We start from the raw sequence: 16,770 nt of genomic DNA on the forward strand, positions 1-16,770 counted from the left end.
AACAGGAATATGAGTCTTGAATATTGGAATAAAGACCAGAAACTCTAGATCCAAACTTTATGTGTCAGCTTTCGGTATATCTCTGCCCACAGTAGCTTCATGTTCTCATGTTCTTCCTGTTCTGTGCTAACAGGAGAATCAGGCTTTTGGCTCATACAATCCTATTACTGTTATGCCAGTAAAGTACCAAAGAGAGGGATGTTAAGGCGGCTGTGTGTCCTATTTCACATTTTACAGCTTGTTTAAATTAATCATACTTATGTTCTGCACCAAGACTGCACAAACCCAGGATATTAATGATATTAATAAGTTCTCATTTCTGGCAAGTATGATCACTCCTTTTCTCTTCTCCATGTATTCTTCATGTCTGGGCTATGAGGTTGAGTGGTTAGATGGAAGCCCTTTCTGATGACAAAAACCAAACATCCAAGCCCGGTTAAATCACCCCAAAACATTTGGCAAAATGTGTTATAGTCTAATTCGACTGAGGTAGGACTTTTTGGTCATAATTCTAAAAGATATGTTTAGCACAAAATCAAGACAGCATATCACCCAAATGGTGAAACATGCTGGTGGCAGCACCATGCTATGCGGCTACTTCTCTTCAGACGGGACTGAGGCATAATCAACTTCTGATTTGAATTACAGCTGGCACTACTGTCAGAGCTGCTGTTATAGACAATGAATCAGCACCACCTGACCAATCAGAATCAAGAATTCAACAGTACTGCAGTATAAAGGGAAATGCATTTTGCCTTTACCTTTGTCATTAGCACATAGTAGTGGTTGAGAGGGCTAAATATTTTGTTCATGGCATTAGTTTCTGTTGTTTTCATGGTTTCTTCCTGTTCCTATTCTTAATTCTTGCATGAGTATACTTAGTTACATTCTAGTGTTGATCTTATTCAGTCAGCCCTTTCTGCACTGACTACTGTGTCTGAAAGTTCTGACACCCCTCAACTATTACAACCAAGATTATCGCCATGTCTATCTGCCCCTGGCTTCATGTGAATACTGTGTTTTAATGGGCTACAAAATGTGCTATATAAATCATAGTTGGTGTCCAACAAAGTGACATCAATCTCCCAGTAGATTTTGTGGGTCATTTGTAATTTTATTAACATTTTAATGTAAGTACAATCAGCCAAACCAGTTCTCAGATAGATTGCTTGTACAATATATCCCAATTAGTACCATTTCAAAATACAGCAAATCAGTGAACCTTTCAATCACACCCAGGAACATGTCTTTGGCGAAAAATTCGAAAAAATATTTGAACACAGCTTATTGTTCGGGATTGAATCACAACTGAAGCGCTTGGAAAGCCTTTAAAATTCACCTTCAAAGCGCTAGTTCACCAACGGTTTAAAAATCAATATATTACCAACACATTCCTACATGTAATGTTCTCTGTAATGTTTTCACCAGATCGGTTCAGTGATTCAAACCGAGGCCAATTCGACATTCAACACATTTTCGACAAAACACATTTTTAGGGGAAAAACATGGCGACGGAAATGTTTTTAATAGCTTGAAGACTTGGTGAACCGTTCTCATGAGTACACGACAATGAAACAATTTGAATGCACTTGTGCTTGGTTTCATAGCCCAGGTAACATGTTCATTTAAATTTACAGCAACCACATCCGTGTGGTACATATGAAATCCAGGGCAAAAAGCACCAATTCTTATTTGATTGAATTGATATTCATTTATTCCTTTGTTTTGTGAGCAAAGAAGCATGACCCGAACTCCAACTGAGAATGACTTATAAATAAAAAATACATATAATTACATCCAGAAAACACAGCATTGAAAAAAAAGGCAATAATGCAGCAATTCAAATCTCCGTTACAATGTTTACATTTCCATTGGGTTGGGAGAAGCAGGAATAGTCATGAGAAGAACTATACAAATTTCAGTTTAATCACTACAGAATACACTGTTCTAACTCCGCTAAATGCTGGTAAAAAATTTACGCTTTAGCTAAAGGATCTTAAAACCAGGACATCGAAACACATTCATAAGACAGTTCTACCCAGGCGATGTTTGAACATTCATCATTATGCAGACAGTTCGAAGTGGACAGATCTGACCAGTTTCCACTATGAGGTTCACATAACGTAGATGGATGTCACACGGTGACTTGACATGATCAAACCCATGAATGAGATTTATTATGCAAATGTGTTTATGTTTGCCTTATAAATGTGCATTATGCCTCGAGTTGCATCCTTCAAATGCAGTGTTACGGACATGTGAACTCTTTGGGGCTAAACAGCAGGTGGATTCTCGTCTATGATTTCACTGCATTTAACAGATAAAAGTGTCGTACTATTTCCATCTCCTAAATGTACTGTACAGTCTATACAGAAAACTCAGGCTACTTTCTACATATCATAATGCAGCCACAGCATAGACAAAGTGATGCTCTCTATGTAAAACGCCTGATATTCGAATATTCAAAACCCAACCTGTCAATCAATCCTTAGAGAAACCATTAACTTGCTCCACTAGTGTCAAAAGTGCAAACAAAATCAGGAAAAAGTTTTTAAAAAATTAAAAATTAAAAAAATCAAATAAACGGGACCTATTTATTGAGCAACTTCCTGTCGTGGAGCTGTTTAATCGGTTGATTTAAAAGTGCTAATGGAGAAAGGTTATCGTACAAACGGTTTTTCATTCGCATTTCAGGGGAAAGATCAATGACGCGGATTGTAAGTTAGGCCAAGGTCACGGCTGAGGAAACGGGAAAATCGGCGCCGATTTTTCACTTTCCGAACGCGATTCCGAGGTGATTTTCGTCGCAGACACCGTTTCTCGCCGTCGTGCTGGAATCGGAACGCAACGTAAACCTCGGTTATCAAACAGATCGTTACCGTCACGTCAGAAGATCAGGGCTACACGACCCTGATCTCTCCAACGACAAGCATCGACACCAAACGTCTCCCTCTTCTCTAGCGTAAAATTGTCGTTTTTTATTTTTTACTAATCAAACCAAACGATCCGTTAACAACGGTGTAGGAAAACAGAGTCCAACTTAACTACTTACGACGAGCGGTAGCAGACCACGTAGCCTGTGTGTCGGGGAGAAAATAAATCAATCAAAAGCCTATGAAGTCGATGTCTACCTAAATATACATTCAGTCAAGTTACGGTGTCGTTGTCTTGTGCTGGTTTATACAACAGTCCGTTTTCATTCAGCCATGTTAGGATTTTTTTTTATTTTATTATTTTTTTTTTTACTCTCTCGGTGTGAGCAGCACAAAGTCGTCTTTTTTAAAGTTCGACATTCCACATAGCGCATCGATACAAATTAACAACAGAAACGTCTATTGTAGATACCTTTTCAGTTATACACGCATTTTTTGTCTAACGGTGACATTTTTAGTTTCAAAAAGCATAAAAACAGGAACAACACAAGTACGTTTATAGCATAATACACCAAATTCAGCATGCTCTTCTTTAAGTTAGTGGACTGCAGATCACTGATTATTTTATTTATTTTTTTTCTCCCTAAGAAGCAGTACAATGAATAATAGTCATTAAAAATAAGCACTAATTGATTAAGTTGGTGTTATATTTGGAACGATGATTTGATTCTGTGATTCGATTCCTTTTCACATGAATGAAATAGTATTCATGATGTGGTGAAGTGAGAGATGTCTGAGAGGGATCACTAGTCTCTTTTCCCCCCGTGAATTAACCAACAGATCTTAGAAAACGAGTGTTATTTCTACATTTTTAACAGACCAGGGGTCGAATGGTATAAGAGCTACAGTGATTTTCTCCCTCGTATATTTACATGCTGAAATATAAAGTATGACTTCACCCACATCACAGTTTCACAAAAAAATAAATGTTTAGAATGGAAGTCAATAAAAAGTGTTCGATGAGGGTTTTTTCCCCCCTTTTTTTCCACATATTCCACTTAAAAAAACAAACAAAAAAAAAACTGAACGCAATGCTGAAACCAGAGCAGTAGCAGAAACTATTCTAGCTCTGCTTTAGATATATGATTGCGTGACATGCTATGGTTTCAGCATCTCCCTAAACAAAAAGGAATCATTTTTTCGAGAGACCAAATGTATAAATCTACTCCTCGTCTCTCTTTAATTTATTTCTGAGAGCATTTGAGTAACATTCGAGTGCAAACTCTGTATTTGCCTGCCATGTTTGAGTTTGTGTTTGATCATTGGTCATGGAAACGTACATACAGTGTTGGGGAGGGGACAGGGGGTTGCTATGGAAACCCCTGTTGGTAAACAGGAAGTGAGTGAAAAAAGGGGTGTGATTTTTTTTTTAGCTTTAGTTCATTTGCTCAAAGAATTTGTAGGTGGGGTTTTCATAGCCGTGGTTCTGCATCTTACTGAGCTGCCTTTCCTCTGGGCTCAGCATGGGGTCCACCTGCAGAGAGAATAAGGACAGAGTGTTGTGCATTTTGATAAAGAATTGTATATCGTATAGTGGCAGAACACATGCAAGCCTGTTTGAGATTCTAAACAACTTCAGCATATCAGCAATTACACCTCTCCTTGTGTAAGCTGTAACATATTAGAACAAGTGCATTAATATAAACCTGTGATTTGCCTTGTAGCCGGAAATTCAGTCTGAGTGAAAGCGAATCAACACTCTCGAATTCCTAAATCCCCAGAAGTTACATACCTCGGCTTTAATCTTAAATTCGATACATGTAGAGAGACACTTACTTCCACAATTCCATGGCTGATGGTGCCATATGGCTTACGACGCACCAGGAGCAAACTGATCACCATCACCATGGCAATTGCTACAGCAACCACCAGAAGTCCCACCATGGCCCCACGGTTAAATGTCTCAAGAACATCTGGTTGCTGAAGAATGAAAGAGAAACACAAGGAAGGGGATTAATGGACAAATGATTGTATGGATGGATGAATGGTTGGATGAATTGATGAATGTACGAATGGATAAATATACAGATGCATGTATGTACGGATGGATGGATGGATGAATGGATTGCCAATCAATGGTTGGATCGATGAATGGATGGATTGATGGATGCATCGATGGACAAATTATTGGATGGATGAATAAATGGATGGAAGGAAGGAAGGAAGAATGGATGGATCGATGAAAGGATTGAGGGATGGACAAATGATTGTATGGATGGATGGATGAATGGTTGGATGAATTGATGAATGGACGAAAGGATAAATATACAGAGGTATGTATGTAAGGGTTCGTGGATGAATGGATGGATGGATGGATTGTCAGTCAGCGGTATGGATGAACGGACGGATGGATGGCCAAATGGTTGTATGGATGAATGGATGGACAAATTATTGGATGGATAGATGGATGGATGACAGAAGGACAGATGGAGGGATAAATGGTTGATTAGGTTAGCTTCATGCAGCTCCCCATAACACGTGTATTCAACATTTATCTATTTACGAGTGGTGATCTTCTTGTTCTAATTATTGTGATTATGATATTTCTATCATAATGCTTATATAATAATCAATACTTATATCATGTAATACTTAGTAAAGCACTAACCAGCTCATCACGCTGGATTCCTGGAGACTTGTAGACCACCGGCTTCAGCTCCACCGAGGTGTTAAACTGTAGACCACAAAAAAACCCCTCAGTGCTCAATAAAACACTGATAATCATCATTCTAATGAATCCCTCTTTCCTAAATCCCATTTTGCACATATTAAGATGATTGATCTAATTTGACTATGACTAAGAACTTGTCGCTGACTTTAACCCAGCAGTTACATCCAGCAGTAAAAACATCACCACATGCCATAAATACACTGCAAGACTAAACTGCCCACTAAGGCTTTTCCAGAGGTGTTATATTACAGTTATGTGTGTCACCTTCTCCTCATATTCGTAGGTGGGAGCTCTTTCAGACGTGCTGTAATCGTACTCGTCTACAGCAGACACTGTGGGGAGAGAATGAAATTAGCTGGAGAAGAAGGCAGACTAAATATGGAGGCAGAGCACATAGACAGATATCTTACCTTTCTTGCTGCTTGGCTCAGGATCTCGATGGTATGAAGGAGAGAGAAAGCAATAAGCAATAAGCTTTGGGACACTAATGACTGTTTATTTATAGGCTAAACGAATCGGGAGAAATTCGCTACTTAAAATTTACACACAATTAAAATTTGCAAGTTTAATAGTTCCTTTCAGGTGTTTTCAGCTTGTATGCTCAGACATGACCGTATCATTTAAACACTAGTCAGTCTGTACAATGCATTAAACTTATCCACATTGACATCATTTCCTGCGTTAATTAGCATTAACAAACCATAAAGGTTAATGCACTGTAAAACCGGATAAGTTCATTTAACTCAAAAAATGTGAGGAAACTAATTACCTCAAACATTTTTAAGTTGGTAAATCAATTTGTTTAAGCCAGATACACTTAAATACAACAAAAAAAATATTTAAAATTAAAAGTTTGAGTTAAATTTTCATTCTATTTGAGTGTATTTGGCATAAACAAATTGATTTATCAACTTTAAATAAATCAAATTGTATTTTTATTTCCTCAAATTCTTTTAGTTAAATGAACTTATCCGGTTTTACAGCGTGGTAATATATGATCCATGATGTAAACAAAGTAACAAAGTAAGTTAACGCTTGTAATAATGTAAATTGTTTTGATCATTTTGATAATATTAGTTTGCATTTCTTGTGGAATTATTTGTGCCCATGGATTAAATAAAGATTACATAATGAAGGTGTTCATTTTTTGGCTTATTTGGTTTCTTATTTTAAATAAAAAAAAAAGAAAAGAAAAGAAAAAAAAAAAAAGCTTGAGCAGAAATGACACTGTTAAATCACTATAATATAAAAAGTTAGACTTGTAGAAAAGTTTGGCATAGTAAATACAACAATCAGAGATAGCGCTTTCTTTCTTCATGTATTAAGTTGTAAAGCACAACCCACGACTACCTATGCGAGGTGGGTATGGACGGTTCTGGAAAGCTCTCTCCTCCTCCTCTTCGTCCTCCTTCTCTTCCTCACTCTCGGCAGGAAGCAACTCCTCCGTGGTGCGGGTCTCGGAGAACGATGTGGTCATGAGCTCGCTGATGTCACCTCTCTCCGTCCGCACCAACTCCTCTGTATACAGACAGACAAAGGTGCGAGGACACAAAATGCATTTTATATTCATGCTTAACTTACAATACAGTTATATGACTCGTTTAGGAGTTTCTGAGAGGTTTTATTATTAAGAGAAGTTTAAAGAGACGGAGTGTCAGGTCGTACGGATCTCATCGTGGAGCTCTTCGGCTAGTGTGGGAACCTTATAGAGCAGAGCTAAACTCTGGTTCATCCTCTCCTCGATCACATGAAGGTGAGTGTACACCTGGAATCACAAAAACACACTTAATGAGCAGACATTCAACCTTGCTTATCTGCAACGTTGATGCACATGGTCTAGTTTCCAAATATTAACAGGTTATGGAGTTTTAGCAAGGTGGCTTCCCATTTTGAAAGTAAACAAGTTTACCAGCACTTTATCTACTGAAGCATGACAGATCATAATGTACTGCATCTAGCTTGAGATTTGCTTCTGTACTTTTGATTTTATTTAATACTTTTTCACATTTTTACAAACTTTAGGAAATGAGAAGTGATGCCCCCCTTAAAATTAGACCTGCTGACCATATAAGGAATGAAGCATGACAGGGAGTGCTGTTATAGGAAAATAATCAACAACATTTCCCATAACAGCACGTCCTGAGATGTTTTATTCCTCGTACACCACAGCGATTTGATAACACTAACATTTATTTACTCTTAAGTAAAAGAACATCACATTGTACTTTCTATCCATTTCTAGTTACATTTTCCCGTTGTGGAACGTTCACGAAACAAGTTCCTGTTCTCGCTCATCTTACAGCAGATAGAAATGCCCGTTCACTCACGAGCCTCTTTTTTAGTTTCTCTCACGGCTATACTTTAATAAGTCAATAAGTGCAGCTTGTTACGTTACCAAGACACCAGAAAACGCAAAATCCGTCCTGAAAACTTAAGTTACACAGCGCCGACACTGGAGACTCCTTCCATAACGGTTTAATAAACATCTCCTTAGAGAAAGCTTCACCGTGCTTATTATATGTATTTCCTTGTTAAATAGCTTGTTTTTAATTGCATAGAACGTCCATCCCTGTGTATGACTAGTTTCTATTGAAACGATAACATATTAGAACGAGTGCATTAATATAAACATGGGATTTGAGATATAGCTGGCACATCTGTCTGAGCTGCTGTTATAGAACGTTCATCGACCTTCTGACGAAACAGATTGAAGAATTCAGCAGCGTTGTGGTATAATAACAGGAAGGTAACCTTGCTCATGTGATGCCGCTGGATCTACAGGGTTATTGTGTGAGTAGAGTAGGAAATAGCCCAGTCGTCATGTAAAGCCCCGTTAAAAGCTCATTCAAATAACAAAATCCATAGATTACAAATGTTTAGGGAGAACTGCTATTTCTATTATGATGTTGTGTTATTTTTATGATTTCTAAGCGAGTGTTTCATTTAGGTTACTCGCAGCTTGTCTGGTTCCTGTGTTCAAATATCTTGTTCTTGAATTACTCTGTGTATAAACACTTCCAGTGTGAACAAACTGAGAAAACTGTGGGAGTGGTGTATTGTATAAATAGCAGAAGGGCTGAGATAAGTTAAAGACCAGAACACAGGAAATGAACTAACTGTACATTTCTATTAGATCTTAGTTAAAAACCTTGTTGCTATTTTATGGGGTTTTTTTTTTTAGTACTAAAGCTGGCTGTCGAGTTGTATCGCTTACTTATTAGATTTCTAATAAGTGGGTAGAAGAGACTGGAGTGTAGCTGGACTTAAAGGCGACAGACTGGCATAAACTCGTAAACAGTGAGCACCTGGAACTTCATCTGCTCGGCCTTCTGAGGGTCTACAGACTCGATGTGCTGGTAGTGACGCAGTGTGTGTCTCCGATCCTTCTGCTCGGCAGCCAAGTAACGCTTCAGAGCCTGCAGCACTCGCTCTGGCTATGTGTGGGACACGTTTGTGTGTGTGTGTGTGTGTGTGTGTGTGTGTGTGTGTGTGAGAGAGAGACAGAGAGAAAGTTAGAGATTAGTATGCGATGGTTATGAGACGTCATGTTAGCAAATATGATATCAGTATAACCATACATAGGATTAAGACATTTGATCAAAATCTAAGTAAATTATTAAGGTTATGATGTCTAAAGTTATTGGTTATACAAGTCTACAGTGGCTTGCATAAGTATTCACCCCCTTTGAACTTCCACATTGTGTAGTGTTCCAACCTGAAATGCACCGAGATGCACTTAATAGGGATTTTATGACATGAATCTACACAAAACAGCCCATAATATTAAAGTGGGCGAAAGAAAATGTATATAATTTGCAAAATGATTCAACATTTTTTTACATTTTTTTTTTTTACAAATGTAAAGGTTGCAATTGCATAAGTATTTAACCCCGTTGCTGTGAGACCCCTACATTAGTTCTGGTTACCTGATTGGACTTATAGGCTATAGACTAAGCATAAGCTATTTTGTATAGATCCAATTTAAATCCACTTCAGTGACAGGACAAAAGTTGTTAAAGTTCAAGGGGGTGAAAACTTATGCAAGCCACTGTATATCTATGGTTTGAAAAGTGCTAAGTGTATAAAGTATAAAGTGTGTAGGTGTGGTGAATTTATTGTGCGTGTGTGTGTGTCACCTGTGGTGGGTCGCTCTGCACAGCGCTCAGGTAGCTCTCCAGCGCCAGACGGCGGTTATTGTTCAGAGTGGCTACAACGCGGGCCAGATGAGTCTCCACCAGCCTCTGCCTCTCACCTGCTACTTGCTCCTCCAGAGTTTGTAACACGGCCTGGAAATGCTGAGAGACAGACACACAGAGAGAAGGAGATCATGTGAGTTTATGGGCAGTCTTTTGGCTCTGTCACTGTAAAGATAGATCAGTCATGACATTATAGCAATAGATTTACAGATTTAAAAAAAAAAAAGACAGTTTTTACAGCTTACTCAGTGCCACTCTACACCTACTTCCTGGTTCTCCCCATCTTACATGACAACTACCTACTGAGGAGGATAAAGGCCATCTTTTTTGAAACTGCTGCTCATACAATGTTATATAGCAGCTAAACATGTATGCAAAATATTACATTTTTAATGGTCACAACAAATCAGGAAATTAGCGAGAATTAAACAAATAGATAAAGTAACAGTATGTTACAGTACTAACGGTTCTTTAAACGTTGGGTTAAACTTAAAAATGCGACCGGCGTATGATTTTTATTTTATTTTTACATTGTTTTAATTTTGTACACCCAGACATGTGTTAGTTTGAATCATTATCATGAATTTACCTTTGCGTACAAGAAGACTACAGAAGTGACTTTCTCTGTTTCTAGCTTTTCCCCAAAACAATTCACCGCAGCACAATTAAATGAGAAAATGGTGGCACAGGAGGCCTCAGAAGTGCATTTATTTAATTTGTGCTAATTTCCTAACCAATGATTTGTTGACCATTAAAAATGTAATATTTTGCCATACTGGGCTTGGCCCAATTTTTTTGCCAAGGAGTGTATGAGGGAGCATGATACCCATGATTTACTAGTGTAGCCCAGTTCGTAAATGTACACCTACTATATAGTACATACCTATTGTAACATGCACCTATGTATTAACAGTAAATAGTATTAACCACTTATCCTACACAGGGTCGTGGGAAGCCTGGAGCCTACCCCAGGGGACTCGGGGCACAAGATGGGGAACACCCTGGGTGCCAATCCATCATAGGGCACAATCCCCCAGGGGAAGAACATGCAAACTCTGTGCACACAGGGTGGAGGCAAGAATCGAACCCCCAACCCTGGAGGTGCGAAGCAAACGTGCTAACCACTAACCCACCCACAGTTTCTTGCTTAGATTAGGTTGATGAATAGTCCACATTTCATTTTCTTCCAGCATGTTCTCATCTCTACTCTGGTCTAATTTAAACAGTTTAATATGTGGTCATATTCATGCTTGGCCTACCTCGTTCAGTGCCTGGCGATCTGATTTCGGGAGGTTCTTGGACTGGTTATCAGCCTCGGCCCACTCCTTCATAATCTGATACAGCACACACAAACATCTTGGAGTCATACAAATCGACACTCTTATTAAAAGAACCTTAACCTAAACTACAAAATGCCTTTTTCACATGCTTCACCTCATTGATGCGTTTCATCCGTCGCTCCTCCAGATCCATCTTGGCACGGAGGAAGTTGGCGTGTTCGCTGTCATCACTGGGCATTTCGAAATACACATCCACTCCATCTGTAGGACGCACTGTGGGCACTGCCGTCGGGAAAGAGCAGGAGAGAAGAGCCGGATCAATCTATCGGTCAATTAATCAATCAATTATGATTCAGAGTTGACTTAATGTGGCTAATTACAATAGTGTCCAGACTACTCCTTTTAATGAACCACTACTGGAAAATAGAACATGTGGACTGATAAAGCAGATCATATGTGCGACAAAATGAGTGCCTAATGTAATGTGGGCATGAAATACTCACTTGAGGGCATTAAATCATAATGCTTGTGAACTTTTTGCATGCTTTCAATTTGCGTTTTTGTGTTCATCAATTAATAAAGTGTCCTTATGATTCGGTTCATTTGTCCTCTCCTAATTTGTGCAGTAATCGGCTCTGATTATGTGGGTGTAGTTCATAATTTTACCTTACTAATGAACATGCCATATACAATTCTGTCCCGGTGAAAGGTATCGTGTCTGATAATGTAAAGAGGGACAAAGAACCCGAGAGTGAAGACTGAAAGAGTGAAAGTGGAGGCTAGGAGAAAGAGAATCAATACAGATATAATGTCAGACTACTCAGCATTATTAAATTAGAGATGAAGCTGAGATGGAGGCACTGCATTTGCACTATCCAGTATACACTCTGGTGTGTGTGCACGTGTGCGTGTGTGTGTGTGTGTGTTATGAACAGTAGAATATGGGACACCCCTCATAGCCCACAGCCAGTCTCCATTGGTAAGTATGATCTAATGAAGTTCTCCTAAAATGTACAGCACCTGAAATTAGCTCCATGTAACATGACGTCGAAACGTGTACTAGTGATTCTATCAATCCCATAAAACTCACATAATCGCACATAAAACTCACATTTTTCATTATTTACATTTTGTGCGGATTGAGGATATTGAGTATTGAGTGCTGGTGACCGACAATACTTTATTTAGCACACTAAAAAGGATGCACAGCACTGATGAACTCTCAAATCTGTCCGATTAGAAGGTGTTGAGTCGTTTTCTATAACAATAGCTCGGACTCTGGTTCTGACTCCAACTGCAAGGCAAGTCACAGGTTTGTATTAGTCTATTCGTTCCAATGTCTTTCCGTTTCCATAGTAACAACTCGTTCGTTGGGACTTGCATAGTGGATGCTCCACATATAGAAAGTCTAATACCAATCGGAGTCAAAATGGGATATCATTTAACATATAAAAATGCATAACTGTTCTTCTGTCCTGTAAGAAGACGTTTGGTTAGCGTTTAGGAAATGAGTCTCCGTGGATGGACTTCCGTTTTAAACAGCGTTTCAGTCTCATAAAGTGCAAGCCCATGCAGGTGTACAGTGGAATGTGAGGAATATCGAGCGGTCACTACGCTATGGGTTTGAGATGAATTCTAAAAGTAATTGGTCTAGCATGAAAATGTGAAATAATAGGTAATACAGGCTGGTTTGAAATTATTTTCAGAGGTTTAAAAGGGCAAATGAAAGGCTTCCAGTTATTATAAGTTGGTCTTTGCACGTGATCTGCACATGCAGGGCGGAGATGGGATTGGAACCCCTAACCTCTATGTTGCGAGGCAAACATGCTATCCACTAAGCCACTGTGGCCCCTGGTGTACACTTAACATGTCTATAAATACACACTTCACACACTTGGATGGCCCAATCTTACAGTGGGTAGGAACAGCAATCAGCAGTCGGAAGCTGACGGAGTAAAGTTAAAACTTTTGTCTAGACAAATTAGCATTCCGAGTTTTCTAATATGACCAGATGTGGATTAACTGACAAAGCGGAACACATTCAATGAAGCGAAGCCCACCACTTCTCTCACGTTTACGGAGCACAGATTCATGACAGATTCACAGCATTTCAAAATGACTGCAATGAGAAACCTTACAAATTCTAAAATACGATTAGAATTAGAAGCCAAAGCCTCTTCAAAATCTTTTAAAGGCACTTTATGACACGCACGTATACGCCTTTAAAGCATTCATAAAGATACCATGAGGTTTCTAGTATAACAATGATTATCAGTGATGTAAGAGCCACTCACCATCCCCCCGTGGTTGAGTTTGTTGTGTCGGGGTCTTAGCACCCTGAGAGTTCTTCTCATAGTAGAAGTTCTCCAGATAATCAGAAGCCTGATTGTCGATGGAGTACTCGTACTCCTCCGGATCCTTCACTGTCGTGGGTGCTGCCTCTTCGTCTTCTTCATCATCCTCGTCTTCTTCAATGTCTTCCTCATCCACGGCTTCCTCTTCCTCCTCCATGTCGTCCTCCTCTATGTCTGTTTCAAGGGAGGGGCTGGGGGTGGAAGGGGTCACCTTCACGCTGCAGAGAAAAATATTGTTCTAAAAGTAAACTAATCATATTCATTTCTATGCTGATCATAAACCTGTTGTAGATCATGTCATTCTAGACAGCAAACAAGAAAGGTTCATGATTATTCTGTAGTGAAACTATATTGAACAAAAGCAATTGGGAGGAAATATCCCAAATCTGTGATATATTAAAGGGATGTAATATAAAAATGATGTGGGAATGCTGTGAATGCGATGATTTACCACCCCAAAAGTTTATTATTTACCTATAACAACACATCTTGGAGTGTTTTATTCCTATTATAATCCAGCAATTATCTAATTAGATAATTATCTAATTAGATATTAAAATCTAATTAGATTATTTAAACAAATCGTATATTCTGTTAATATGTTAATAGTTAAGTTTAATGTTGTGGGATGTCCTCAACTACTACAAACAGTTGTTCCCTCACTAGCCTTTTTTTTTTAAATAAAAGAAAATTAATCAACCTTCTTACCAATCAGAATCAAGAATTTGACGGCACGGTGGTTAAAAATCATGCAATCAATATTAACTTTACAGTATGAGACATTAATACAAACACTTATTATTCACTGTGATATAGACATGGGACATAGTCTTTTTTAATTTGCTCTAAAGTCTTGATAAAGTGCAACCATGGCAACAAACTTAAGTAACAATTTATGCTCGAACTATTGAAACTCTGTTATTGTCTTTGTTATCGCATCGGCATTTGTGTAAGCAAAAAAACCCCACAACGTCTCCATTTCCTAAACACTAGCAAATGGTCATGCTCTAACTAAGATAATGGCCACTGAAGTGTCTGGAGATCTGAAAATCAATCTGGTTTACGCCGTGGTGTTTTTTCTTTTAGCCTCCAGCTATCCCTCAGTTTTCTAATAGCTATCTTATATACACTTTATTATGCATTATCTATTTTTTATTGTCCTGTTCATACATGGCATATATTTTCTTACCACATACTGTACCACACTGCTAGTTCTTCCTGTTATGAGTAAATAATAACAGAATCTTGGTACTGGGTGAAATCATTTGGATCCTACAGTACTGTATGTGTACGTATTAAAGTTAATGTTAAAGTTCAATGCTCACTTCCTTTTCCTTTTTAAAGTATTTTGGTATTTTAGCAAGCATACTGCATACTGCATATATATATATATATGGAGGGAGGTGGCTCTTACCTTGTGGCCTCTTTCTCACCAGCCAGCGATACTAAAGGCGGAGTCGCTCCCTGGGCACTGTCCCCGCCCTCATATTCACCACGCCCACTAGCTCCACCTCTTCCTGGACAGCAGACATACTCTACACCCCGGAAACGGTCGCCACATTGTAACAGCATCCCGTAACTATGGAGCTCCAAACTGTCTGCTGTGCACGCCTAGAGAGAGTGAAAGAATACAGGGGTCACATATTTAAATATGGTACTACATTTACTAAAGTTTCAGACTGATGCAAGCTGTATTCTGTAGTTAAAAGTCATCTATTGCAATTTATCAAAACACATAAATTAAAATGAAGACGTGGGGCAGTTGTTACTCTTCCAAGGTACAAAGTACTGGTTTAATCTTAGCTATTAAGAGTTCTCAAGTTCTATAGGAATTACTAATTAATACCTTTGTGCATGTGTTATTTTTAGTGCAAACATGACAATCATTAACATGAAAGCATTTTCACAGAGGAATTAGGTTTGATGACTGACGAAACCATTTGCAAACAGATCACCTTTCAAGTCACGTTAATATTTTTTTCATGAAAATGATTTTAACCCTTTAAAGTCTGTAAGCGCCTCATGCCAGGACATAATTTCTTTCAAATTTCTTAATAATTTAGGAATTATTTGGTGTAGAACCTGGAAAAAAATCCTCAGAGTTTAGCAATAAAAAATATTTTTGCTGGACCAGCCCTCTGCAAAGGTTTTGTATTTTTATTTATGCACTGGTCGATTTTCAAGATGGAAGTTAGCTGTAGTATAAACAGCAGGGCCACAGCTTTCAGACAAGACCTTTTGGACAGTCATGCATTTTGTTAAATAAATTTTATACACAACACCACATATTTATTTGAAATGAGGGCCACTCTTTACATTTAATCGTATAAAATAATGTATTTTGCCACAAAATAGATATTTTTTTCAACTTGGGATGTTTCAAAGGGACCTTACATGGCTCGAAGTCTGCATTAGAGGTCATTTAAGTTTTTCCTAAAGTCTGGCCCCTTAAAATCCCAGTGCATATAATAAAAAAAAAAATCAGAAATATGGGCCAGAGAAATGAATACTAGAGAGTGGGAGTGAGATCAGGGAGAAAGAGGAAATGACTGATTAAGGATAACAGAATGTTCCAGAAGATGCCAAAGTAAATGTCATGACATTAAATCAACATTCCATTCTCTTGCCCTTAAACTGATTTTCCATATAAAAGTGTCACAACTAAATACACAGCCCGAACTTTTTTATACAGAATTTAAGTGTTGATATTTTAATGCACATCCAGTTTAAGTAACAGACTGTGCAGATCTCTAGTGGATGAAGTCCTCTGGTGTCCACAAGGCTCTGCTTATCTGGTTAATGTCATGTTATAATGTAACGTCGTTAACCAGCTTTATATATGGACTTTGGTCCACTCTTTCATGTCTCCTGCTGTTCTCTTACTATTGCTCTTGTGTCAGTGGCTCTTCCATTTCTGAATTATGGATGTCCTCATTATTTATGGTCTCCCTAAAAACTGTGGTATGTTTATATCACTTTCTCAAGCTCTGTGAAAGGTCAATAATTTCTGTTTTAGGGACTGCGACTGCTGTTTTTTTTTTTTTATATATAATTTCTTTAATATGCACTGTAAAACTGAATAGTTCATTTAACTCCAAAAAATTTGAGGAAAGTAACTACTACAAAATTTTGAAGTTGATAAATCAATTTCTTTCAGCCAAATACACAAAATATAACAAAAATGTAACTCAAACTTTGTCATTTAAAATTATTTTGTTATAGTTAAGTGTATTTGGCTTACAGAAATTGATTTATCAACTTTTTTGTTTATTTTTTATTTTTTTGAATTAAACGAACTATATAAAATAACTCTATAAAATATTCACATTTAGAAAT

At 38.0% G+C, this 16,770-nt stretch overlaps 1 protein-coding gene across 3 annotated transcripts in view; it reads right to left on the minus strand.

Annotated features, from left to right (window-relative positions):
• Positions 1 to 1,089: 1,089 nt before the first annotated feature.
• Positions 1,090 to 16,770, minus strand: part of aplp1 (amyloid beta (A4) precursor-like protein 1) — a 67,505-nt gene continuing 51,824 nt past the window's right edge. For 2 of the 3 annotated variants that reach the window (XM_047161481.2, XM_017491295.2), the window contains exons 5-17: positions 14,849 to 15,045; positions 13,375 to 13,652; positions 11,235 to 11,362; positions 11,060 to 11,134; positions 9,741 to 9,899; positions 8,910 to 9,038; positions 7,270 to 7,369; positions 6,955 to 7,122; positions 6,015 to 6,038; positions 5,869 to 5,936; positions 5,542 to 5,607; positions 4,710 to 4,853; positions 1,090 to 4,407 (exon numbers count right to left, since the gene is read on the minus strand). In XM_047161481.2, coding sequence (XP_047017437.1) covers positions 4,309 to 4,407; positions 4,710 to 4,853; positions 5,542 to 5,607; positions 5,869 to 5,936; positions 6,015 to 6,038; positions 6,955 to 7,122; positions 7,270 to 7,369; positions 8,910 to 9,038; positions 9,741 to 9,899; positions 11,060 to 11,134; positions 11,235 to 11,362; positions 13,375 to 13,652; positions 14,849 to 15,045 — 1,635 coding nt within the window. In that variant the 3' untranslated portion in view covers positions 1,090 to 4,308. The remainder of the gene's footprint in view (positions 4,408 to 4,709; positions 4,854 to 5,541; positions 5,608 to 5,868; positions 5,937 to 6,014; positions 6,039 to 6,954; positions 7,123 to 7,269; positions 7,370 to 8,909; positions 9,039 to 9,740; positions 9,900 to 11,059; positions 11,135 to 11,234; positions 11,363 to 13,374; positions 13,653 to 14,848; positions 15,046 to 16,770) is intronic. The other variant, XM_053687254.1, reaches the window with a different exon arrangement.

This window comes from Ictalurus punctatus, chromosome 17 (genome assembly GCF_001660625.3).
Source record: "Ictalurus punctatus breed USDA103 chromosome 17, Coco_2.0, whole genome shotgun sequence".
In the NCBI taxonomy this organism is placed as follows: Eukaryota; Metazoa; Chordata; class Actinopteri; order Siluriformes; family Ictaluridae; genus Ictalurus; species Ictalurus punctatus.